The sequence below is a fragment of the Chelmon rostratus genome, chromosome 17, assembly GCF_017976325.1.
Source record: "Chelmon rostratus isolate fCheRos1 chromosome 17, fCheRos1.pri, whole genome shotgun sequence".
NCBI lineage: Eukaryota > Metazoa > Chordata > Actinopteri > Chaetodontiformes > Chaetodontidae > Chelmon > Chelmon rostratus.
In genome coordinates this window covers 4,668,581-4,695,006 of record NC_055674.1, presented here as the reverse complement: position 1 = coordinate 4,695,006, position 26,426 = coordinate 4,668,581, and the positions used below count along the sequence as shown (strand labels likewise).

Here is a 26,426-nt window from a genome sequence, read left to right as displayed (position 1 = left end):
TGTTACTCGGGCTCAGAATCCTTGAACATGATAGAGTGTTGAGATAAATAGATGTAAACACGCATCCAAGTAGCTGAATTTACTGTTGGCACATTCAGGTTCAGTGACGGAACTGAAAGCTGATTCGAGGGTCTGAGCAGGACTGCAGGGGAAGACACAGTGGGACGGTTTCTGGAACGGACTTTGCTGCGGGCTGTGAACTGCACACCACTACACACAATTTCTATTTTCAACCAGAACTCAGCAGCCGTGGACCAGAACTACGGCACCAAGGGCTCGAAAGGCCACCGCCGACAGCGGCGTTCACGAGTCTCCCCCACGTCTCCCCTCTTCTCTCTACATCGCTCCACTCATTTTTCACATTTTCAAACTTTTTCTTCTGCTCCATTGTTTTCATCACTCTCCTGACCTCATCTTGCACTTTTGCAAACGCAGCACTTGTTTTATCATCTGTAATCCAGAGATTTGAATTATTGAATTATTATAACCACTGCAACAAGGACGCTATAACCTTGAGTAACATTTGAGACGATACCAGCAGCGCTGTGCATCTCATGAATCAGGTTTTTAAAAAAGCAAGCAGAGAGAGCACGAGAGGACAACATGCTTTTTAGACTTTTCGGAGGGATGAAAAACGTAATGTCACGGCTCAATGGTTCTGTCCTCCCACTCGGCTGGAACAGAGCACTACGAGCCCAGCTGTGATGGGAGCAAAGGTCAGTGCTGTGCAGGTCAGGACTGGGCCAAAGTGGAAGAAAGCTCAAACACCTGACACAGTACCTGTAGCTGGAGCCACAGCTTTATCACGCACAAAACAGATCATCAAAAATGAAAAAGGCGTTTGGTTTGAATGGCTTTACAATACATGCAATTCAAAATTACCGCTGTGTGAAGGTCTTGGGGGTTTCCCAGATAATCCGCCTAAACCCAGAAATAATAAACAAGACTGACAGCCAAAGCAGAAATATCACGCCTGATTTGAAGCAGCCGAGTAAAACTAACAGCACCATGAAAGTGATAAAAATGCTCTGAAGTTTTTAAAATGAGCTTTGGATATATGAAAAGAAGTTTTCAGCTGCAGAGATAAAGCTGGAAACTTCCAAAGCCGCTGAACTTTTCAGAGGCAGGGAAATAAATCATACATTGCACCTTGTCCCCGAGGATCTGCACTAAAGGAGGGAGTCCACGTACCGGTATTATGATCTAATCACTCAAATTTCTGACTGGAGGTGTGATTAGCAGCTTATGCTGTGTGATGAACACCATTATGGGATTTAACAACAAATTCAGCTTGATTAGCACTGCTATACCTGCATGTAATTTACCTTTATTATTATGTTTCATTTGATGAACGGAGCAACTTTGTTAATGAGGAGGTCTCCTTAGGTTGGCCCGGATTGAATAAAAGTTAATGAATATTTCCTCATTGAATGAATGTAGCTTCATCTAATCAATGCACTTTGTTAGGAACGCTTCACACGACCCAGACAGTTCGATTACTGCAGCGTGCGAATGCAAGTCATGCCTGTTATTGGGAAACGAGGGCACAAGCCAATCATTATAGACCTGTAGCGTCTGTTTACAAGAAAATCTGCAAAATGGCACGTGTGGTTTGAAAATGTGCGGAGCTCCCTCGTGCTTCGGCCCACGGTTCACGCTGGTGTTTATTAGCTTGCAAAGCTTGACATGATACGTGCTGCAAATTACCACAGGCCCCCCGATAAATCCGAAAGATAGGATCACATCGGGCACAATGCTGCATGCATAACAATTGTTGAATGGGTGCACCTCATTGACTCAACCTTGAAGCAGCCTCACGTGCTTTCTGTATGTAAAGACAGAAATGTGTGTGGATGGTATTCTGAGCATGTCCCACCGAATGGCCCAAACAAAAATCAGTCTGCATGTTTATCCGACGACCCTCAGGAGTTCTTTGTGTTCCTGAGTGAATTATGATACACGGCGCGTGATATGTTGTTGCCTCAAATGGATGACGGTTATAAAAAGCCAGGAAGAATCGCTCGCATACAGTTTCTGGATTTAATCTCTGGTGAGATTTATGCAGCTGATTTATAAGATTTTACACAAGATTTACAATCCCCGCTGTGTTCAAGCCAATTTTAATGTTGCGTTGATTAGAAGCGTGCTTGGGGAGTGGGACTTGGATGAACAGGAAGTCTGCTGCTAGGTGGCTCGTCACCTCCCAGGACGACACGCTGGGAATGGATCATGAAGGGGAAGCATAATGGCTGCTATTTCCCTGGGTGAATAAAACCAGTTATCTGCGCCATTCAGCTTCTTCCTGCTTCCTTGTGGCTGAGAGGTGGCACAGGTCGGCCGAACAGACGAGCTGAAGCTCCGCATCTGCAGCGGCGGACAGAAGCTACAGCGGTATTCAACATGGAGAGGGGGGTTGTTTACCGTGATAAACGTCTCAACACGTGCCACACAGTCGCCGCGACTTCCATGTGTCTTGTTAATGAGGGCGGTGAGACAGGGAGACGGGCCTCCGCTCAGAGATATGGAGATGGATTTCCCAGCCTGTCTACATTAATGGTTATAAAAAAAATAACACCATCTCAAAATGATCACCGACTACGTGTGACACCACGGAGAACGAATGCTGCAGGTACAGACACAGAGATCGCTTTAAGCACACTCCACATCTATTTCTGTCTCCAGCTCTTTCCAGATTTAAATCATTTTTGAGCAGTTCAAAATATCTCTCATCAAATTTAGCAACATGCACAATTTCATGTGAGTCAAGAGTGAAATCAGTGATGCACCATGTCACCCTCTAATAGTTATGCAACATGCCTGTTGTTGGAAAGAGTTATTGAGGACATTAGATCAAATGTTTAATTATGGATATCTGATGGGGTTGAATTTGTACACGCCCCCACCACTGCACCAACTAGCTGGTGTGCGACAAACTGCGACATATACAAGTACAGTACGTGCACACATGTGGGAGTACACACTCTCACACTAATGCGGTGCATTAATCGTATGGTAATCAGGGTCTCATTTTTAAAACTGATTAAATTCATAAACACTGATCAATGTGCTTTTGCATTAAAGCAACCCTCTCGCTTACTCACAGCGGCTGGTGACGCCGTGACATTTTAATCCGAGCACAGAGGCAACAAGCAGACCAGACGTCAGTCGGTGTAATGTGATGCAAAGGCAGAGAAAAAGCTGGAGAAACAAACACTGGAGAGGGTTCAAGGAGAACATGTGAATGAAGAGGAGTGTGTGTATGTGTGTGTGGGTGGGTGGGGGGGGGGGGGGGCGTTAAGGTTTGAATTTAGATATACAAAGATGGTTCAGGCAAAGTTCAGGGTTTCATTTAAAATTGCTTCTTTGTTAAGGGACCTGGGTCCTGTGCCCTCCCTCCAGGACTCATCTCAGGTAAAGGGACTTTCGGTTGTCATGGTTACAATTATAACTACTTTGTGCGACTGTGGCTTCATAAGAAACTAACATCAAACTGCTTCCTCCAAATGTCCTCTCCTAATCATCAATGCATTCTTATTCAAATATATCTGTTAAACTGCTATTAAGCACACTTACATATTGTGTATCTATTACATATTTATACATATTTGAGTATAAAAATGTATTTGTATGTGTAAACATACAGATTATTTTTTTTTACTGTCTCAAGCTCCATTAGGATGGCATGAATATTACAGAGGGAGCTGGATAATAACACATTTGACCTTATTCTCAGTAATTAGACTCATAATTCCTGACGGCATTTTACAGGTTTTGAATACAAAGATAAATTACAGGAAGACTCTGTGACCTTCACCACCACTGGGCTCATCATAGTATTTTATTTAATATTATTATAAATATTAGTATTATTAAATTACACATTTTAATATGTAGAGGCCACTGCACATAAAACATAGAGCAGCCACAGTTAATGAGCAGGGGGGCAGTTTTCTCTCATGCTGTTTTTCTTTATCGCATGAGTTGAGTAATACTTGACTAAAAAACACGAGAATTGAGCAGCACTGACTCATTACATGACACACAGTGTATGAGGAGTACTGTATTCTTTCACATGTGCTAAAGTTTCCTTTTTCCCATTCCCACAGTCAGACTCAAACCAAGCTCAATTATTTAGCACAGCCCTCTCCCAGCCACATCACAAAGCATGCCTAATCAATGGGCCGGGTCCTCAGACGCTAATGCACTGCTCAACCAGTGCAAGTGTGAAGGAGGAGAGCACCTTGTCAGCCACCGACATCTGCCAAATGTATTAGCACTAAATGAATAAAAGAAAAAAAATATTCAGCCTTTCAGTTTAAAATGCTCTTCGTCTAATGCCGTCTAACAGATTGTTCGGATACTGAGCCCCTGAGTTTAAAACGGAAAACAGAGCAGCAGTATTGAGCTTTTAGAAGTTCAACCCACAAGAAAATCTGATAGGCGACATTACGCAGTTCAAGATGAGGGCAACTGATGAAGAAGCAGACTAATTTGAAACGCAGTGAACGATGAAACAAACAGTATAGAAGAAACCCCGTGAGACTATAATACTCATTAAAAACCAGAATCAAAAATTGCTGGATAGATCAAATATGGAGAAAGAAACTTGTATCCATAGAGGGGCCAACATTGTCAGGTTTAGCCTGAGGGTGGAATCCATAAGTGTTGCTGTCTGAGTCAGAAAGTAAAAATCCTTAATCCTCTGTGCAGTAGCCACTTCTGTCTCAGATTGTCAAGCTAACCTCCTTCGAGTTGGTTCAACTTTCATTCAGTCAGAAGAGCATTTGCTCTGCCTCTCCTTCGCTTCAGCCCGTCTGTCTGACGACCTCAGCTCGGTCAGGTGGGATCAAACTCTGATCTGCCAGTTTGCAGGATTAACTAACAGAAACGACGTTGTCTTGATGAGCCCTTTCCACTGTTTCACTGTTTCCATTCCAGCGCTCATGTTTGGTTCAGACAACAAACTGCAGGATGGCTGTGCTCAGTATTTATTGCTAATGCTAACATTTGGGACTTGTGTGCTGGAAATTGGTCTTTTGTTTTAGAGGCATCTCAGTGTGCAGAGTTAAAAAAAGTCAAAACTCTGACCTGCAGATGGCGCTACATAAAACTCAGGAGATCACCAGAGTCTAAGATTGACATTGCTCCTGTTATTTTGTCCATCCCATTTACATATATCAGTGAGATCAGGCTGAATAACAGCAATACCTTTTCTATATTATACAATACCATAAACTTCATCCTTTAAATCATGATATCAAACAGGTGAATCAACACCAGCAGTTATAACCTTCATGAAGGGAGGAGTCACATGACTGTCCTGCATTAGTTTTAGCTAGGTGTACCTAATAAACTGCCAACTGAGTGTAGTGTGGCACATAATGCTCCACAGATTAAACAAAAAAGAAGACATAACATGTTAATTAGCTTAGCTTCCCGCCACCCACCCAACCTCCACACCCCCACCCTCGCTCCATGAGGGCAACCGGCTGAGCGGTGCAGAATCATCCAGTATGGATGTAATTCTTATGGATGGTGGGCCGCTAAAAAGATGGACGCCATTGTGCACGAATGCGAAACACATCAAAGCATCCGGCCCTCCACCCACACCCTCTCTGCATCTCCCTGCTCCCCTCACCCACACAAGTTGGACCAGCTCAGCCACGACGGGAGGGAGGGAGATTTGACAGTTTCCTCTCTGATCACTCCGACGTGGTCCCGAGAGACTCGGTTGGGGACAGCAGCTTAGCGTACTGACGCTGTCCCGTATTACAGCTCCGCAGGCCTGCTGGGAGGTCGAAGAGATGCCCACAGCTCCACAGGCGAGGTGGGGCGGCCGGAGGGTACGGTGATGTTTGGACACGACTGACAAAATAGCACCATCATACATTCACGGCTCAGGAGCACGCAGACCGTTTGTGATGCTAACTCAAGCTGACAGACAGAGGGGAAGAGACAGAGGCGCCATATGAGAAAGAAAATCAGAGCACAGAAACGAGAGCAAAGGTGTGAGAAGTCAGCCATAACAGGGCAGGAAGACCAACCAGAACACATGCTGCTACCTGCCTGGCAACAGGGCGGCACAAAATGAGACTTTTCTGTTCCAGGGTGCAGCGACTTTCAGAGAAACGCGACAGATAACAGATGACACCTTCAATTAGAGCATCTGCTTTGATGGCATCGTTAAGGATGGGAGGGGAAGCAGCTAACAGTTGGTACAGCTTTCCGACATCCCCTTTAATTGTACGCTCATTTAAGGTATTTTTCATCGGCTTCATTAGTGGCCGGATGTAAGTGTCATTTATTCTCCCCTGATTATCAGGCAGAAAGTAACTTTCAATACAGCCCGTGTCACTGGTGGTACAATGAAACACGAATTAATCTGAATTCGGCTTGTCAGCAGCTGATGAACACACACAACACTAATAGATTAGTGCTATGATGTTGCATCATGCACACTTTATGTTCGTCTCGCCCGCAGATGTACTTCACAATAACAGCTCGCTGCCAAACTCATCAAATCAACAGCTACATCATCGCTATAATAGCAACTAATGTAATTTTTAAGGAAATATTTTGTAAAAACACAAAATATTCCAAAACATGAATGTCACCATTCACGTACTTTCATAAAATATTCTGTTCATGGACACACGAAGAGCAAAAGTGTGAGAGGAAAAACTTTTCTCTACTTTCAGGTGTGAAACAAGTGAACAAAAAGACAGGATATTAACTTCAGCACCATTATTAACACATCATATGCGCAGTCGTTCAATAAATTATCTTTTGTTTTACAGTCAGACAGTATCAGCTCGCGCTGCGTGAGTGGAATCGGTGTAAAATGCAATCACGACCTCAGTAAATGATGGAATGTCAAAGCTGCTTTGAGGCGCCGTCTGCGACAGAGCCGTGAAATCGAGCCGCTGTGCGATCGCTCTGTTTCATCATCTGCAGCTCAGAATTTATGCAGATGTCCCTTTTAATCCTTCGACCAGGAACGATTGTTTCAAAGATGGAGGACGAAAAGTGTGAGGGAAGGCGTGATCTGGAATAAACTGGACCATCCCCGCGTTGCGTGTAGTATACACGAGAGGAGCCGATAAGCACCATCAGTTCACCGCCGGTGGACGGGAGGCGTGCAGCTGAATATTTCGGGAGAGAGAGCTGGGGAGAAAATGGCCGCTCTCAGGAGGTAGGCAGACATACACAAACGGCCTGAACCACCACGGGCAGGTGCATTACTCATCGCGACACCGCGAGGTCCAGCGAAGCGTAGTCGACAAAACGCAAATCCAGCGAGGCTTTCGCGCTGCCTGCTGGCGATGGTGAAACGGCAGAGGGGGATTTTCATTTTGCATGCTTGACTTTGAAAAGGAGGATCTCTCCTCCGGTCATCAGTGATTACAGAGAAACTTTCGATACGGCCCGGTTAAGCCAGCAGAGACTTTGGCCGATCCCGTGCCCTCCCTCCAGGACTCACCTCAGAGCAGTCGCCTGACTCCGGCTCTGGGCCGCTCGCTCGGTCTCTTCCTGCGTTCGCTTTAAGCGTTTAAGAAGCTGTCATCATCAGTGAGGATGGCTCCAGCATGTCCTTTTCCTGTCCTCCGTCCAAGCAAGTCCCCTGGGGGCCAGAAGCACCTGTCCTAGACCTGCTGTCAGCGCCGGCGTTCTATCTGCAAATCTCAACGCCTCGGGGGAAATGAAGACGTAACGAGGTCGAAGGGTTGAAATGCTGAGTGGCGGAAGGGCAGCCTGTAGCAAAAGGACATGCAACAGGAAGCGAGGCGCGCCAGCGATTACTAATCACTGCAGCGAGGTTTACGCTGGCCTTTAGAGACGGCCCACACGAGGGAGCAGAGGAGCTTTTCTCTGAAGCGACACTTAAGAAACAGCAGGTGAGCATTCGTGACATTTTGTGATCGTTACCAGCTCGACTGGGTCCCACCCGCTTCAAACCAGTCGCACCAGCACAGACAAAAATACAAAAGAACAAAACTGTTTTACTAGAGATGCAGCTCAGAGCAGCCACAGCATGTAGTGTCCCAAAGTGATGGTTTCACGCTAACCCTGGGAGACAAATTTGCATCATATAAATAAAACTGACTTCACTGTTCAGATGTAGCACGGTGGCTGGCGGGTGTCAATCCAGGCAGCAAAGCTGATAGAATCTGATTTTGTTTCGATGGGCAACAGACGGCGGTTGTGGGCTTGAGCAGAAAACAAAAGGCTTGGGTTGTTGTTTTGCTTGTGTAATCTACATTTTAATTTGGTTGGGGATGTTACTGAAGCATACGCTTTAGTTACCTTGCTGGTTCGCTGCAGAGCTGCTCAGCTCAATCCAGCCTACATGTGTGTTTTACAGACTCAAATCTTAGGCTTTTATGCAGACACGGATGCATCCAGCAGCCCTGTTGAAACCACTTAATAATCTGCCTCTGTGTTAGCAGATAACTCAGAAGCCATTGTATGCTCTAGTTCAGCCACTGATGAAGATTTAATACTGTTCAAAGACAAAAATGTCTGAGTGCCATCTGTTGAGAGCGATAATTCCCTACCCTGGCAGTGGATAGAGCTCATGTGAAGAGTACACGGCTGTGAGTGATGCCAACATATGGAACCTATAACATGCAGGAGGGAACGATCGCAGTCTGACAACACAGAGGTGTCATCGACGCCCCGCGGCTGACTGCGCATCAGTTTCACATTCAGATGCATCTCCGGATTTAACATTATGTGTCTGTGCACTATATGTGCTGTGATGATATATTGTGTTCAGCATTCAGCATGAATGCATCATAAATAATGTGCATGTGACGGAGAGTGAGATCTGGCCAAGTCTGACACCAATCTCTGCCAGTCTAGCTCCTCCAGCCTTGTTTCCCTGCACACTCTGCCTGCTTTTACCTGCTTGGTTGTTCTTCCTGCACACTGTACCCTTCTATATTTACACCGTCTGAATAAATCTTCCTCAGAGACGCGTGCAGATGGGTAGGGTGCACAATGCAGGTTCAATTTACGTATGCAGCCCGTGCTACCTTCATTGTTTATAATGAGAGGAAGTGCAAATTTCCAATTCTCAGAGCTGCGAAATCTTCCTTTTTCTTTGAAATAGTAGATTGTCTAAATTCACCTCGCTGGTTCTTTGTAGCAGCATCCCACACATGTCCTGACCCACACAAATACTGCACGGCTCAGCAGGGGGTGTGCTAATAGGAGTCCATATTTCCCGTTGCCCATGAAAGACAGACCGTAGGGGTTTGAGTAATGAGCCGTTGCCACCTGTGCCCACGACACTGTGGACTATAATGCTGATGAGCTCCGTCGCTCAGCCTCTTCACATCTCCATCCATCTTGGAAAGGCTCTTCTCTCGAACTTTGCATCTCCCGTTTCACTCGTTTGCATGGAAAGCTTCGCCCGGACAGTGGAAGGAAAACAACGTTTTGGTGAAAGAGGGTCCTGGGTCTCGTTTAGTGAGCGGCACATTCACAGAGCTGCGGTGCTCAGGCTTTTAGCTGTGTGTTCGGGAACGTGCACGGTCGTGAGGAGGGAATGAAAAAAGCCTTTCTAATTGCTGTGCTCGGGGAGCAGCAATTAACTTTCAGAGACTGCTGCGACGAGAAATTTCTGCATTAAACAGTAAATGCACCAAATTATTATTCATACAGATGGATGTAAATTTACAGGAATCAAGAGGTACACTTAATGTGGCACGTAAGAATACAAACCAAGCTACTTTTAGTGTTGTGTTATGCAAATACTCCTTTAAACAATGTCCATCACAAAGTTAAATGAATTTCCTCAGTGGTAAGAAGTGCTAATCATTCCTCAATGAAGCTCTACTGTTAATAGCAGCCATATTTTTTCTTACTGTCAACAAATCCCATGAAAACACCACAACCAACAAGGAATTATTCATACTGCCTGTGTAGGCTATCCAAAGCCTGATTTAGCTTATTCCTCTGTCAAACACACACACACACACACTGTACTTTATTTTGAGTCAATCCCACATACACCCCTCTGATGCCAGAAATACTCACCAGAGCACCAAATATGTGTTAATCTGCCACTGAAAACGGCCCACAGGACACACTGGAGGAGATACTCCGGTTTGAGTCAAGTTGCTAAAAGCTTCAGTGTTCAGCTGTTTCAGGAAGCGACTGAGCCTTTTATAAGAATGAAACCACGTATCTGTTTTTACAGATTTACACCTTCAGTTAGAACACGTGGTTTTGGTGTTTTTACGGATTTAGCTGACAATCGTTTCTTATCTCAACTGTAACACGCGATTCAACCGTCACGTAGCCTCAGATATTCAGCGCGTCCGCGCTAATCTCGGCAGGACTGTGCTCATATGCACCTTGTGGTTCAGATGGTATCATAAAATTGGGGATTCGTCTGATCGGCTGACTGCTTGTGCTGCTCCCATTCTAGCACTATAGCAGCAGGAAGATAAGGGCAAAAAAATGACACCTTGGATTTATTTAAAAAAGAAACAAACAGTTGAAAAACACAGAGATAAAGACACCTCACTTCTTTTCTTTGTTTAGACTCAAAAAGTGTTTTTATTATAATTTTGTTCTAGTTTAATACTAGGCATTGTTTTATCTCTGCTATGCTGCAGTATTAAATTAATACCACCAGACTGACTAAGCCTAAATAATTCTAACACATAATATCCTAATTCTATAATAATATCCTTCAGACAGACAGAGAGGAAACACAACAATAACAAAATATAAAATATAGATTCATATATACTGTTTATTCTCTTGCAAAGCTGAAAAAGGGGCACAGTAATTAAGTCTGTTTGACGGAGTATTCCACCTGCCACACGCTGGAGATATAAACAATGGAAATTATTCACGTTTTGTATTTATATATACAACAGCATATGGGTGAGAAGGTAAAGCTGAATTAAAGCGCGCTGTCAAGTAGACAGGATGAATTGCTGTGAATTGCTTCTCGTGTTTCCATTATTCATAAAGGTATTCACGTCTGAGGGAGAGGCACAAACAACGGCGAGGCATTCAGCGTGCTACATTATTGACGGAGCCTCGAGATCTCAGAGAGCTTTCTCTCTTTGATACTGTTCAGGTTAAATCTGGCGAGCCGCTGTGTTCTCTGCCTCGATGCCCACCTCCTTTTCCAGGTTGTTTACCTTTTTTCCTTTTGACTTACAAAACCACCTCCAACCCCCCTCCTCTCAGCGCCCCCTCCCTCCAGAACAAGATGGACTCCTCTCAGTCTGGAAGTGAGGGATAAAATATTTAAGGTCTGCTGAATTCCCGAATGACGAAGCAGGAGGGAAAACGCATTCTGATGCGTTTAAGTGACTCTAATCTTACGGAGTGTAGGATGATTAAATCCACGCTTACAGCTGCCCCCCCTTCACAACACGCACTGCATGATGCTCCATTTCTCAGGCAGCTGATGGATCCAAATGGCAAAGTGAAAATCCAATACTGAGCTACTGCCATGTGGAAAAGCTATAAAATATGGATTAAATCAGACATCAATAGCATCCAGTTCAACACAACTGACTTACCAACAGGTCAGGAAGGGTCACGGTGTGTGTGTGTGTGTGTGTGTGTGTGTGTGAAATGTGTGTGAGCGATGTGCTGGCTGAAGCAGTGGATCAGGTTTCGTCCGTGATGCACAACCTTGAAACAGACTCGTGGGAGAATATGTGAGCATCCCTCTGTTGATCCCTCCTTCAAAGTCTTGCGAGATTAAAGTGAGAACAAACATCCACTTGCCTCCGCTGTGGTCCTTCTCTTTGAGCCCTAATTTAAACAGGTTTAGATCTACAGCAACAGTTTCAGGCTGGAGGCAGTCGCACACATGCTCAAACGCACACCTGCAGCCTCGTGCTGCTCACTCCTGATCAGTTTGACTGGAGGAGCAGGGGATTAGGTGCTTGCTTAAAGGCACAAAGGCAGCGGTAGTTGAAAGGGGGAGGGAGCATAATGGCCGCAATCTTGTTTCACTCACCTTGAGAGTCCTTCCTGATTTGGAGTTGGAAAAGAAAGCGAGTGGTGCGTACAGGAACTCCTATCTGTTTTTGACAGATAGCCCCAGAAACCATAGAAATTCTGCCAGCGGGCACATTTCCTGGTTGAACTAGTAGCAGCATCGCATGCAGGAATCTGATAAAAGCAGGAACAATAAGATGAAATGGCTGTTTCACTTTGCTGCACATAGCTGAGGTGGCTGACACCAGCGCCAGTGATGATCCAAAAGTCTTTGATCAAATCAGATGCATGGCAGTAATGCGCAGTAGGGAACCACGCGTGAGAAGGAGGGTGCAGCTACAGTAGGTGAGATTCAAACAGCATGGTTAATACCTATAACACGATGCGATTTTTTTGCTCGGGGCCTGGGAACTTTCGTCTTCTGACGCCGAGCTGCAGCTTGACCTGAACATCCTCAGAGCTTGGCTACTCCCCGCAGACTTCAACCTACGCACCACCACGCTACAGAATACCTGACACATTACAGAAAGCAGCACTGGGAAGGTCATAAGGATGCTACCGCAGGGGACTGCGATGCCTTGACAGTCTCAGATTCTGTGTGTGGAATCAGAAGTGTGTGGGATGTAATGAATTAGAAAGATGTTCTTGGCCCGTCTCCAACATGTTAGAGAATGGAGTGCATTTTTTTGCCAATGCCAAATGATGTCTTTTGTATGTGCCTTTCAACACGTCTGCAATTAACCTTTTATGCAAGGCGAGGTTTCTGTGTAATTTAGTGTAAAAAAGCCAGAGAGGAAGTGTGAAGCTCAGAATGCTGCCGGGACTCCTGGAGAATGAGATCACGCCCCGCAGAAGGCAGCTTGGCCATTTCCTCCTGACTCCAATTGTATCTTATGGCTGTGGGCTGATGGCTGCCCTGTCACATGATAAGGGACACCTATGAGGAGAGCCAGACAGAGCCAGTATCACACGCTGGGAAGCCCATATTAGTGTCAGCGCCGCGCCTGCTGGTGATTGATCCTCCAAACAAGTCCTGCAGACACGGCCAGCTCTGTCCTCCGTCCCTGTGCTTTGCTTCAAGCACTGACAGGTTGTTTATGTGCAGGTGCAGTGCAGCTTCTCACACTCAGGCCCTTCAGGCACATTTTGTCATCGTTTTAACAAAAGCACAGGTTCATAAAGACGTCACTGAGTATACAGCTTTACAAGCTCTTGTCCATATAAAGTGGGTGGTGCGACTGGTGTTTCTTGACAAGGCTCAAGTAAAAAGAGGTGTTATAACCACACTGTAAAAAGTTTCTCCACAGAGAAAACGAGAACTTTCTGCCTTAAATCTTTGCTCTGCTAACATAAAACTCACTGAGTTAACCGAAGTTTGACTAATTTAAATAATTCAGCCCGCAGCCGTTTAATAAAGTTGAAGGGTGCTAGTTAGGCGAGAGTTACAGTGGAGTTTTTTGACATGTATGGACGTTACAAGCTTGATCTTGCATGAACTGAGCGGCTTGATCACTACACATTTGGCTTCACTGTCAGAAACTGCCTTCAAATCACTGTCAGTACGGATCAATATGATCCGTGTGGCTGTAGTGAATTATAAAAAAAGAGTAAGGCACAGTTGTTGAAGGGAAAGTCTGCTGTATCTTCATCACGTTTGCTCTAATTTTCGTAAGAGAGAAACATAAAAAGATAAAGAATATGGAGAAAAAAAATCCCTGCTCTACTTGGTAGCCGTAGTCTATCGTGTCCGTACATATGACGCTAATTCCCACAATTCCTAGGGACCTGACGCCATATTGGTACAGGGAAGCCACTCCTTCTAATGCATACATGAAGTCCATCAAGGCAGGAGGTCTGTCCACGAATAAAATCGTCACTCATCACAGATTATAAATCGAATTTCCACCCAAAAATACCAGACATGTATCACAGATACAGGATGCTTGTTCAAAGCATTTTAACAACATCCTGTAAAAAATCCTTTATCTTATGTAGGTAGTCACACTAACATTTCTATTGTATTATAGTTAAGATTAACTTATCCTACCTAAGTTGTTTATTCATTTTTCTGACTGCCTCTAAACTGGCTGTCATGATATAATTTGGTTATAATTTAAGAAATAAAGGATGACTTAAAAGACTTAATTAGAACAAACACTTCAGTTAAAAGATTAAAAGAACATTTCTGAAAGGCTCCGCATTTTGTTTTTGTTTGTATTTATAAATGTATTGAATCTATAATTCAATGACTTAGGGATGCATGTTTATACAATAGCGATGAGAAACACAAATTTAGCTTGAATCTCATATAAATGTATAAAAAGATTGATGATGATTAATGATACAGTAAATATAACTTTTAGCATGTTACTGATACATAACTTTAATTAAAATGTTCACCTTTGTTGTTTTTCTTCACCTGACATATGCTAGCTTAGCTTCATATGAGGACAGTCACTTAACCTAGCATGTCAGCTTAAAATAAGTGGAGCCTATTGCGTTAAAGAATGCAACACTGGCAAATGAAGGGAGCGAGGTAAAATTTACCCCTATGAAACAGTGGAAAACGATTCTGTCGGCTAACTTCTGACGAGGAGCTGCAGCTCTCGTTCTGCTGTCGGTGGAGGTCTGATCCCGAAAAGATTTGAGGCGACGACCTTTAAATAATTAATCCTTTCATGAAGTGACGTCTGCTCACAGGCTCGAGTTGTGGCCGGTGACTTGACTCTGTTGCATGCTCTTTGGATTCTAGCTTTTAGTCGTTACGCCGCTTCCCATGTTTGGGCAAACACATAACAGATTTATACTGAACGACCAACATATAAATAGACATGAATGGTATTGTATGGATGGTAAAATCTGACAAAAATTCTTATTTGCAGCATCATTTCTGTAAGTTTTGTACAGTGTGAGGTGCCATGCTTGTCTTGTTCAGGTTTGGATGGCGCCCTGTTTGCTACATTAACGCCATTATTTGTCTCATGTCTGCACTTCTTGTGGATGTTTTTACAGATGTTAACAGATGTTTTATGCTCATGCTATGTGTCCAACAAAGGCAACAAACAGCCCTGTCTGCCATTCTTCCCAAATAATGTGAACGTTGCATTAGTCACCACTGAACTGACGATAATAATATCTGAAGTGGTTCTGAGTATGATAATTAGATATTTTAAATTCACCTGACTTGAAACTGACAAACTCATCTGTGGCAATTAAAGAGAGTTAACAAGTTAATTTAATTAAAGTTTAAAGTGTGGGCAGCGAGTAAGCTGCCAGAATTATCTGCACAGTTTAACAGTTACAGTGGAGCGATGTAATGCAATCAAACACAACCACACTGCAATAAATCTTACCTCTGTAAAGCTTATCTTATCTTATCTTATCTTAGCATGTTTACTTTTTCTTGCCTATGTGAGGGGTTGATGCAACTCTTGGGAAATGTTTGAGACGGTTTTATTGTTGTAGCGTTTGTTGTTCTGCATTATGCTACAGGCTGTTACTTACATTGCATCCATTATCATTTACATACCTGCCCCCCTCTCAACGACACACACACAGACAGCAGAGACAATACTGAAGGTGGGTGTTTGCTGGCCAAAGGTCCTCACAGCGAATATAGATTGGAATCGTGGGCGCGGTAGTATGCATATCTTTAGTACAGGATGTGTTTGTGTGTGCATGACGAAGATGAGCCGCGAGGGAAAACACTGAACGGTGAGACAAAAGGTCAAACAAGCCGTACATACACGTTTTTTAAACACTGCAATCACCGCCTCAGTCATCGCTTTGTCTAACACTCGACATCACACGGATGCTTTTCCTTTACAACAACAGGCAGAGCAGGTGAGAGCTCATCTGCTGCAACTTTTGCATGTTCCTCATGAGGCACAATAGAGATTTGATACAGCTTCAGCTGTATAATGGCATTAACGGAAGAGGCCGGCATCCATTAACTTTCTATTTCAAACACTAACCTTTAACAAGTCCTGTGGTTTATGCATCGACGTGACCTTATGAATACTAACCTTGTATCATCTTTTCATCTGCATTCAAGGCTTGCATTACAGCGGGAGATTAAGGTGGCTGTTCACTGTGGCCCATGGCTGGCTGTCAAACAGTTATTGAATGCCGGCTGCATCCAGTGGCTGTGGCATATCAATGACCAGCGCGGTGGCCATTCATATTAAGACACAGCTCTGTTATGGTTTTTAATGTAAGCTGCAAGTTGGAGCTCATGAAACCACTCAAGCTATTTGTTCTGAGGGGGGAAATTGGATTGGGGGTGCGGCGCATGGAAAGCGCAGGGTCACCTGTGTTAATGAGATTGCTGCAGTTGGAGCACCTGACTCCCACTCTTGTTTATTTCAAGCCAGATCAATAGCTTATGGTCTTGCTTTACAGAATCCTACTAAAAAGGTCAATGACGAACGAGAGGAGAGGAGACCTGCATTAATACCTGGATGTGCTTAAAACTCAATCACCAGCCCCTCCAGGCTCAGTGGTGATTGACCAGGCTTTGTGGAGGGCTTCACGAGGCCCTCGGCAAATAAGCCTCTGTCAGTCTCCTCTTTGTGTTCATATGGATAATGTGGAAAGTAAGAGGCGGGGGGTCAACAGGTGGCTCAGATCCTTCGGTATTCCCAATGTGCACACAATACAACTGCAAATAATTAGAGCTGAAGAATGAAAATAGAAGGCGTAGCTGAAAATAAGTCAATGCAATGTGTATGTGAGCTGGCTGAACAATGCAGGGAAGACTCCTCTTTCAGCTGTGGAACATATTCTTATTAAACACATTGTACAGAGCACACAGCAGCAACCTTTAATCAGTTAACCAGCAGAGATCAATTGTAAAGCCACCCTCACATTTTCTGCCAAAAGACCACCGATTCTTAGGCAACAAGACGTGACTGAGGCACACGAGAGCTCATCGCTGCCGCTGTAAACCTGCAGCATCAACGGAAGGCTCAGAACGTGTTGCGTGCAGAACTGAGCCGAATAAAACCCACAAAAAGGAAACTGCAAACTGAAACTAATGCTTAAAGGATTACAGGTAAACACCACAGCAGATTGTGCGATTGTGAATTCGACAGTAGAGGAAAAAGGATTTGTTTTTAAATCTGCACACTTCCCTGTGAGCAACTTTTACTTTTCATTTATTAAACTCTTTCAGTTAAATGTCAAACTATTAATAAAAACTCCAAAAATCTGCACACATTAACATAAGTACACCTGCTTGAACTGATTCTTTGGCATCCTGCAGGCAGCAGAAACACCTCTTTAGCCTTTTAAGATGATATGCAGACAGAACAACACTGACCTTCACTGCGAGCCACTTTCCGGCCTTTGATCAATCTAAGTCCAATATTCACTCTTGGGGGGGAAATCTGTGTCTTTAGCTGCTAAATGCTGCTGACCAGCTCGTCGCTGGTGAGACGAGCAGCAGATGGCCGCCCACCCAGAGCCCAGCTCTGCTCGAGGTTTCTGCCTGCTAAAAGCAAGTTTTTCCTCGCCGCTGTCGCCAAGTGCTCGCTCATGAGGGAAGTGTTGGCTCTCTGTACAGGAAGGGTTTGGTCTGTAGCTGCTCTATGTGGACAGCGTCCTGAGACAACTTTGGTTGAGATTTGGCGCTATACAAATAAAACTGAATTGAATGGAACAGTAGAGTTACAGGCCATAAAACCAAAAAAACGAGCTGAAAGATGCTGAAATATTTCTCTGTGGCTTCATCACCACAAGAAACCACTTTCACATTTGATCAATTAATATTCACCACCGTCCCAAAAACCAATTTTAACCATCTGAATCTCCCCCCAAAGTGTTTCTTTACATTGTTATCATCATGTGCCGTTTTTAATTAAAGCTATTCGCTTTCAAAGTACTTTTACCTCGAAACTACTCAGCAGAAGTACTTCAATACATTTATTTATTGTAAACTCAAATGGCGGTTCACTGTTTAACGCTTCTTGTTCCTCTGTTAGCTTGTTAGCTCCATTGGCTCTATTGGCTTCAACACACTGCAGGACTATCAGCTACCAGCTAACCACCAATTCCAACACGGATTTTTTCTTCACAGGGAATAAATAGAGTGAACCGCTTGTTGATAGTGAGTTTACTGCGTCTTGTCAGGTTGTAATGTGTCATATTTTCTGTCTCGCGCCGAGTAGCCGGCCGACGATAGTAGCCACAGATGGTCAGTTTGTTAAACACACATACAAATATTGTCCCGGAGGCATCGCAGGGACCATCTCTGTTCAGCCCAAGCACATTTTCATATTTGGGAGGCTGCTAGTCTCGCCCTGAGCTTTAATAAAAGCACAAACATTAATAACACTAAGCCTGACACGCGGTATTATCCCCAGATAATTCACAATCTGAAAACACATAGGAGCAAACCTGCCGAAGCTAAACACTTGAAGACGGTCGTGCAGCTTTACTGTGGCTCTGCAGTTATGAGATTTCTCTGGAGAGAGAGTTGATAGATTACAGTGGCCGGGCAAAAGAGATTCACCTTTTTTCATACCCTTCCTAGAGCGTGATTAGGTGCTGCTCTCCACCTCTGAGCGCTGTTTAATTTGTCATTGCAGGCGCAGTTATCTAGCCCTCGATGGAGCTTGGAAAAGGTGGAGATGTGTATCTGCTCCACAGAGAGAGGCTTAGCTAGCTGTGGTTTGATAAGGTATCACTTACATTTTATTGGGGACGACTGGAACGCTTTAGTCCAGTTCTGTTATATCCTGCTGTGAAGCTGCGACGAGCCGTGGGGTGGCTGAGAGGATATCAGTATCAGAGACGTGGGAGCAAAACAGACCACAATAAACTACAGCATGGAGCTAATAGATTTATTGATTGGCCAACCTTCTACTGGTTCCAATTCAGTGATACAGTAGATTCAGCGTTTGAAATCCTGCAAGAGGTTGGCCAGAATTATGGGACACACTTTTATTCCCAACCAGATGCTCTTCATCAATACCTCACTTCCAACCTCTGGCTGTGCCTTTCTCCTCCTTTCCCCCCAAACCACCCGCTGCTTGGCAGTTCAAAGCATCCTCTGTACTCTTAAGCCTGTGAAACCCAACCTCGATCAACACTGGCTTTCTCACTTATTCTCAGAGACAATCATGCATGCAGGTACACACACAAGACAAGGACTGTTTATTTACTCTCAAGTCTACGTGTGTGTTCGCCCGTTTAATCTGGCTTGTGCATCCTTTTTGGTCCTGGAGTGACAGTGCTCTAAATGTAGTGATAATGAATAGGCCTCGGGGAGTCTTTGCTGACTTGCAGCAGCAGGCTAATGAGATTAGCAAAACCACATAGGGCCCGTTAGCGGCACGAGGCCCCCTGTGAGGTAGAACACGATGAGGAAGCAGGCAGGACTGGGCATCGATGTGGCTCTGATCTGCAAACTAAAGCTGACGATATCCAACACGCTGCCCACGTAACAACCAAAATATTCAGGATATACTAGAAACACTCTTAAAGTTCATATATTATTATACATATTAAAACTGATCTCAGTGAATTTGGGACTGTTCAGTGTTAGAGTGTCCTTCATGCTCTCAGCCCCTTTGGATTTACTGATATTTCAGAAGGACTGTACAGATTGGCTGTTTGCACCATCACTGCTCTCAGAGGACAGTTGTCCCTCCATCACCAGCAGCTTGTTCCATTCCTACAAAATGTCCAGACATACTGAATGCCAGAAAATCCTTCATAATGGAGCGAAGTGCTGCCGCTGCTGCACTCCAGTCCACTCAAACAGCTCACAATGGGAGTAGTCACTGTGGCAGTGAATCTACAACCTTGAATGCTTTACCTTGACATAAAGCCTGACCCGTGCACATCGAGGCAACAAAGCACGCATGTTAATAAACTTATACAACCTTTCCAATGCTGCACTGAACATCAAAACTCAACAAAGAGGGAATATGTCACTCTGCACTAAAATTAATGTGGTTGCTTCAAAACATTGTCAGTGGACACAATGCTGAGGGCAGAGTTCAGGCTCAACACTTCGTTTGCATGGCGGCGGGCTGAGGCACCTTGTCCTGTTTCTGACAGAGGGTGAAGAGCCTGAACAGAGAGGACAAAAAGAGCAGCAGCACTCACCAGAGCTGAAAGAACTATCCAGTTTTCAACAAATCATGTACGCACAATAACAGCTGCTGACTGCTGCTTGGAAAAGACTTAAAAAAATGATGTGCATGTGCATTGTAATCATGCTTCCTTCAAATGGCAGCCGCGGGTTTGTTTAAGTAACAGGGAGTCAGCTGCATGACAGGCTTGACATTTCAGGGGTTAAATGCACTAGAAATCTTTTATCTATGAAAAGGCAAAAGGAACAGGTAAAATTCAATGCCACAAAGCAAACAAGAGAACGGGCTAATGCAGAGCAGTAGAGGACAAAGGAAACTGCGGAGTCTGCTGTTTTCAATGCCACAACCTTTGAACTTCTATCTTTTCCATTAAACAATAATTGTGGGTCACTAGAATGGACTTTCCTTCACAGCCCATATGAAGACCCTGCCAGTCAGACATTATCCAGAAATTCAGTGTAATAAATTTAAACTAATTAAATTTAGATTAACTGTAGTTGATTTGGTGAATTCTGTGGTCAGGACAGGTGCTTTTTAATAACATAGAACCAGTGTGTAAGATTTTGGGATCTATTATCAGAATATGGAAGAAATCGAATAAAATATTACGCATGGGGTATTCAGCTGTTGCAATCTGCAGCCTCAGCTCTAGATGCAGCTAAAGCCAACACTGGTCTTTAAAGGATCTAGATGGGTTTTGACCACAGGGGGCAGTAAACTGGTCTTGAGTGGCTATTCAACCAGAGATGCAAAAGAAAAAGAAAAACTTTATTTAAAGCACATCCAAACAGTTTACCGTGTCATGTTGAAAGGAAAAAGACGAACAAAGACAGCCAATAATATACTCATGATCAAATGACGTATTCTGCATTACAGGATTGGTCTGTAGATTTAGCATAGCATCGCTATAACACTGTCAGACTTATTATACACATTCTTTCTCCTTATCAAAACCTGGCGCCAACAGTGCCCACATGCAACTCGACCCCTGACTGTTCGATCTATGATTTGGGGGTGTTATGCTTGTAGTGGCTAATGTAGCCGCGAGCCAGTAGCCTCCCACAGAGATGAGGAGCGGGCTAAAGAGGTCTGGAAAGCTCACTTCTGTCTAACTCCAAATCCCCAGATTTCTTTTCATTTTCAGACTTGTGATCTTCAGGCCCAACCGTTGCTCCCTCTGAGGCCCAAAAAGTTGGCTATAAATATTATCAAAGTAGGGTTTGAAGAACACCTTAATGATCAGAACTTTAAAGTACAACATGAACCAGCACGCACAACCTTTCCTAACAGATATCTATCTGCTGTCTCATTTCCCGGTCACTGACACTGAGGCCACAGAACCAAAGAACAAAAAGAACACAAACCAAATGAAAGTTTCAAAGACAGTTTGAGCGCCTGCTTTACCGCAGAGAAAACATCTGCCACGGTTCAGGCGAGCCAGGGGAGTGGAAGGAAGAGCGGGCACACAAATCCCCAAACCCACAAACACCCACACAGAAAAGAAGATAGATATGAGAATGATGAGACACGGAGGCAGTGAACTCCTCTGAGGGGGCTGCACAGTATTGCAAAAGGAACTTTTTGATATGGAGGATTTGTAGCTATGCTTCATGTAACCTATTTCATTCATGCTATTATTAGACCACGGATGCTGTTCATGCAGTTTTTTACTCCATAAAAGCCTAATGCATCTGTTTTCTTTGTTGTATAGGCATCCATTTAACAAGAGCTGTGGTGGCGATTTAATAATTGCCCCATGTAGTAAAGCATTTGCTAATCTTTTTGTGTGATGACTAAGGAAGCTTTAACAATCAGCTATAACAAGAAGTTACGGCAGCTTGTATACAACGTTTTTACAGGCAAATAACTTTGCCATTAGAGCAGGTAAGTCACAGGAGAATCCCCACTAGAAGATAATAAAATGAAGCAATATGTTGTGTCAGCATGATGCAATGCATTTGCAACTTTAAAACTGCAGCTGATGTCAAGATAACAGTAAAGGCAACATGCAAGGAGCAGTACGGGAGGAGATACCGGAGTGTTTTTCATGCAGTCAGCAGAAAGCTTCCGGAGAAGTTGGACTTACGGATGAGAAGTTGTGAGCGCTGCATGGCTCTCCTCTGTACTTGCACGAGAGGAGCATGTCATCCAGTTGGTGGCTCAGTCTATCCATAAACTCCAGGTTGGTTCCCTCAAAGTTTCTGGGTGGCAGAAAGAGCCTGAAGTCTGACAGCTTCCTGAACCAGGCCTGACGGTCCTCTTGAAGCAAGTCCAGAACCATGGGCCTCACTGTCCGGTTGGCCAGCAGCAGGCCCAACCAGTGGCCGGCGAAGTATAGGTCGCTCTTGGTGAGCTTGTAGAGGCGGATAGGGTTGTTGTTACAGATAGTGACTGCGGGGAAGGCCAGTTCTTTGGCCCACTCGGTGTGGACCCGTGTATACGTGGGGAAGGAAAGCCAGTGGAGCAGGCGGTTGGAGGACCAGGATAGAAGCAGCCCCAGGGAGGTGCAGAGGGCCAGTAGCCAGAAGGCCCTGCGGCCCACAGAGCCCCCAGGGACGCAAACATGCCTGAGGCCGTGCAGGCGTGTCCTTGACAGCAGAGTGGAAGTGACCCGAGCCAGAGTCGTCTTTGTAGGACGTCGCTGACGACCTTTTCTGATCATGGCCGGGGACCCCCGCCGGAGACAGCGCCCTTCCAGGGCCATAGCTGCCCACAGCGCGCCTACTGCCGCGGGAAAGCCTTCATTTCCCAGCCAGGCCTCAGGGGCTGGGGCCCACATGTAGCTCCAGGATAAATCCACTACTGTAATCCACACCTGGATATCTGTTTGGCCTTACAAATACTAACGACCCTTGAGATCTTAACTGTAAATACACCGTACGCACACGTAGAGGTACCCTCGAGGAAAGCTTTGTCTTTTGAAGTCGTCTTCTCCTGGTGGTGCAGGAGCTCTAACGCACTCAGCAGCAGCTACTTGTTGGTCATCTCTCCTGGTCTCTCTATCTGAGAGTGGTGCAATCATTCAACTCAGCAGGGGAAGCAAAAAAAAAAAAAAAAAAAAATCAGCTAGGCAAATGTGCTCCAAGCAAGGTGGCTTCTACATGAGTGACTCCAGCATCCACCGCAGTTAGTGTGACAGTGAACAAGAGAGGATGAGACAGAGAGAGCAAACGCAAGAGGAGGAGGGAGGGGAAGAGAGAGGGAGAGAGGAGGATGGAATACAAAATACCAAGGGCTAAGCAGAGAGGGAAAAAAAAAACAAATGAAAGAAGGGAAGGTAATTAAAATAATGAGACGAGAGCGGAGGGAATCGGTTGGTGTGGTGCAGTTTGTTAGAGTGGAGCTTGCCTTGTTCCAGCGCTGTGGTTTCTCTTCTTCTGAGTTACGTGTGTGTTTTTTTTTGGGCTTCGCTGGCTTGCAGAGGCATTCGGCAGCCGGAGGCGGCAATCAGTTCCTTGTCACTATTAAGTACAAGCTTTAATTCAATTCGCAAAAAGTCTCACACGCTCATTTACTCTCCGTCCCACTTCGCGATCTCACTTTCGGTGCCTTGACTTCCTCGTGACGTCTCTGCTCGGCGGCTTGTCTCTCCCCCCACTTGTCTCTAACCGGTGTTATTAGGTCCTGCGGGTAACCACGGGGCAGCTCCGTCTTGTAGCGGACCTGCTCCTCAGCACCACAGCCACAGCGAGAAACATGCTACAACACACTTTCACATGGAGAAGGAGGCGCTCATGCGCATACTCGGACATACACTCACAGCAGTTTCCTGCGGGGAACCAGACCAGAGATAATCTGTTCTGTCACACTCTGATCTCAACATCTCTCCCTCTTATACTGTCTCCTGTTATTCCCGCTTCTTCTTCTTCTTCCTCCCTGGCTTTTCCTCCTCCACTCAAAGACAGCATCTCTAATCTCAATATTCCTCTCATGTCTCCGCTCCTCCTTCTAAAAATACTCCCTCCAAATCAAATCCATCAACTTGCCCTCACGCTCCTCCTCCTCCTCATCGCTCTTGTGTCAGTCAAGCCCCGTAAGCTCGACCTCCTGTCAGCCCCCTCTCTTCCTCCGCTTCTTTTTCTTCTTCTTTTCCACTTTGTGCACGCACTCCCTCACTTCTCTCCCACGTCAGGGACGACGCTTTGCTCCCTCTGCGTCCTTGTCAGCTTCATCCAGCTTGCTCCCCTGTCCCTGCTGCGAATGACTTCTCCCCCCTCAGTGATCTCTCTATGTTTCTGCCCCCTCCCTCCCTCGTGGTCCCTCGCGTTTCGCTCCGTTTCTCAGGCAGCTTGTCCTCCCCGCTGCACCTCCTCTCCTCCTCCTGCGCCACAGCTCCGTCCACGCAGCCGGTGAGCCCGTCACTGATGAGAGCGCCTGTCTCTCTCTGTGCTAACTCGTGCTGTCCTTCGCCCCCCTCTGTTTGTCTGCTGCTGCTGCCGAGCCACACGGCCACAGCGCAACTAGAGACTGCTGTTTGCATGAATGTGAGGGTTCACGTGTAGCAGATGAGAAGACGGCAGCTGAAGAGAAAACATTTTATCACTGTTTGTTTTGCAATGCAGTGCATGTTTTTTGCAAATGTATTTTTATAGTATTTAAACTTTGGCACTTTCATACAACTTTAGTCAAATAACCCCTAATCAAATGTATGCAGTTTTAGTCAAATTTGACTTATTAGATTTTTTGACCGTCAGTAAAAAAAAAATGGCATTTTAGTCTTGTTTTGTTTGTTTTGTCCTTTAATTTTCCTCTTATTGTCTTCTAAGTGTTTTGAGGCTTCCTTGATGTGAACAGTTGTCATGGTTACAGATGTTAATTCTCATCTATCGCAAGGTTACGCTTTATTTGTTGACAAAAATTGCAATTCATTTCGCTGTAGTTCTCATTTTCAAAAATTGCTTTTTGTTTAGTTGTACTTTCATTTTTGGTGCCAAGAAAAAGTCCTCGACAAACATGTTTCATCACAGCTTTTAATGACTAAATTAACACTGAGCTCGTGGAATTTTCTGGCACATATGCTGTTTTGTAAGGACTTTGAAGATTTTTTTCTAATTCTTTTGGAGTACAAATCACAGAGCAACCTCATTTTTAATTTTGTACATACATATGTTGAAATACTCTGAAATATAGCCTGGTTGTGTCATCTTTGATTTGAGACCGATCAATAAATTAGAGAGGCCAATATTGGCAGCTGACTGAAACAGTGTTGCAGGTGCATAGTTTGCCCACCAGGGGACACTGACAAGGTGGTTTTTCAGCTGTAAAATGTCTCAATTGGTACATAATGTTGGTCATGATTCTTTAATAGCCTAATTTAAGGAATCACTCTTTATTTGTCCTGTATTTCTGTATCATCCCTGGAACATATGTCACTTGTTTTCTTAAATTGTGCACACAAATGTTCCTCCATGACCACAGGAAGACCCTAACTGCTGTCATATGTGTTGGAAATCACCCAAACCCACCACATTAATTACCTTTGATAAAGAAATGTAGAAAAACAGAAAGATTACAGAAAGGAAAGCAGGCTAACTGGATAACTGCCACCAACATGTGAACTACAAGTTCTCGTACTATATTTTCTTAAAACTTGGATGAGAGCAGTATTTCAGCGTGTCCTTAGTGGCTCCGTATAAACACATTAAAAACCAAACACAACATCAACTCTTAAATAGTCTGTGCAAGGATGATATCCTTTTACCTTACTTCTCATTTAAAACCCACTTTTTGTCCCTTCAGTGGTGAAGCTTTAGTTCATATTTGGTCTGCCAATATCACATCACAGAGTCAAATTAAATAAGCTTCACCAAGACGAGTAAACAGAAAGCTTCTGAGCCAACTCAGCGTCAGTGCTCTTGGTCACTCGATGCTGTCGTGCGTGGTTTCATAAAATTCAGGGTTTTACTCCCTGGCATTCATCAGTGTTCTTTATCCAATTACAGCAGAGAGTGGTGAAGACGGGTATTTTCATTCTGTAAATTTCTTAATTGAGCTCGCCAAAGCTGCTCCCAGAAACAGAAAATAGAAATCTAAGCCCAGAATATGGCTCCATTTTTAGATTTGTCCCAGCCTGAGTCATGATCACAACAATCAGATCATTTTTGCGGTTGCATGTCATCAGTCACCAAGGCTAACCGAATCATTATAATACAGTTTCGTAACAACACAGGACGAGACGAATATGTGCAGGCTTGACATTATTTTGACTCGAACCCGTGCTGCTTTTCATTGTTCGGCAACACTGCCTGACAACTCCCTGTGATCTCATCTTTGAATATGCGATGAAAAGACATTTTTAACTTGGGAGCTCTAAGCCCACACATGAGCCTAAAGAAGCCTTTCACACTGTCA

At 44.5% G+C, this 26,426-nt stretch overlaps 1 protein-coding gene across 2 annotated transcripts in view; it reads right to left on the bottom strand.

Moving 5' to 3' along the window:
• The window catches only part of asic2 (acid-sensing (proton-gated) ion channel 2), a 345,378-nt gene that overhangs the window by 80,411 nt on the left and 238,541 nt on the right, over window positions 1-26,426 (bottom strand). The window contains exon 1 of one of the 2 annotated variants that reach the window (XM_041956981.1): window positions 22,162-22,854. The exons of the other annotated variant lie outside the window; for it this stretch is intronic. Coding sequence (XP_041812915.1) covers window positions 22,162-22,854 — 693 coding nt within the window. Of the gene's footprint in view, window positions 1-22,161; window positions 22,855-26,426 lie in introns of those variants that run through there. 2 annotated transcript variants of the gene reach the window in all.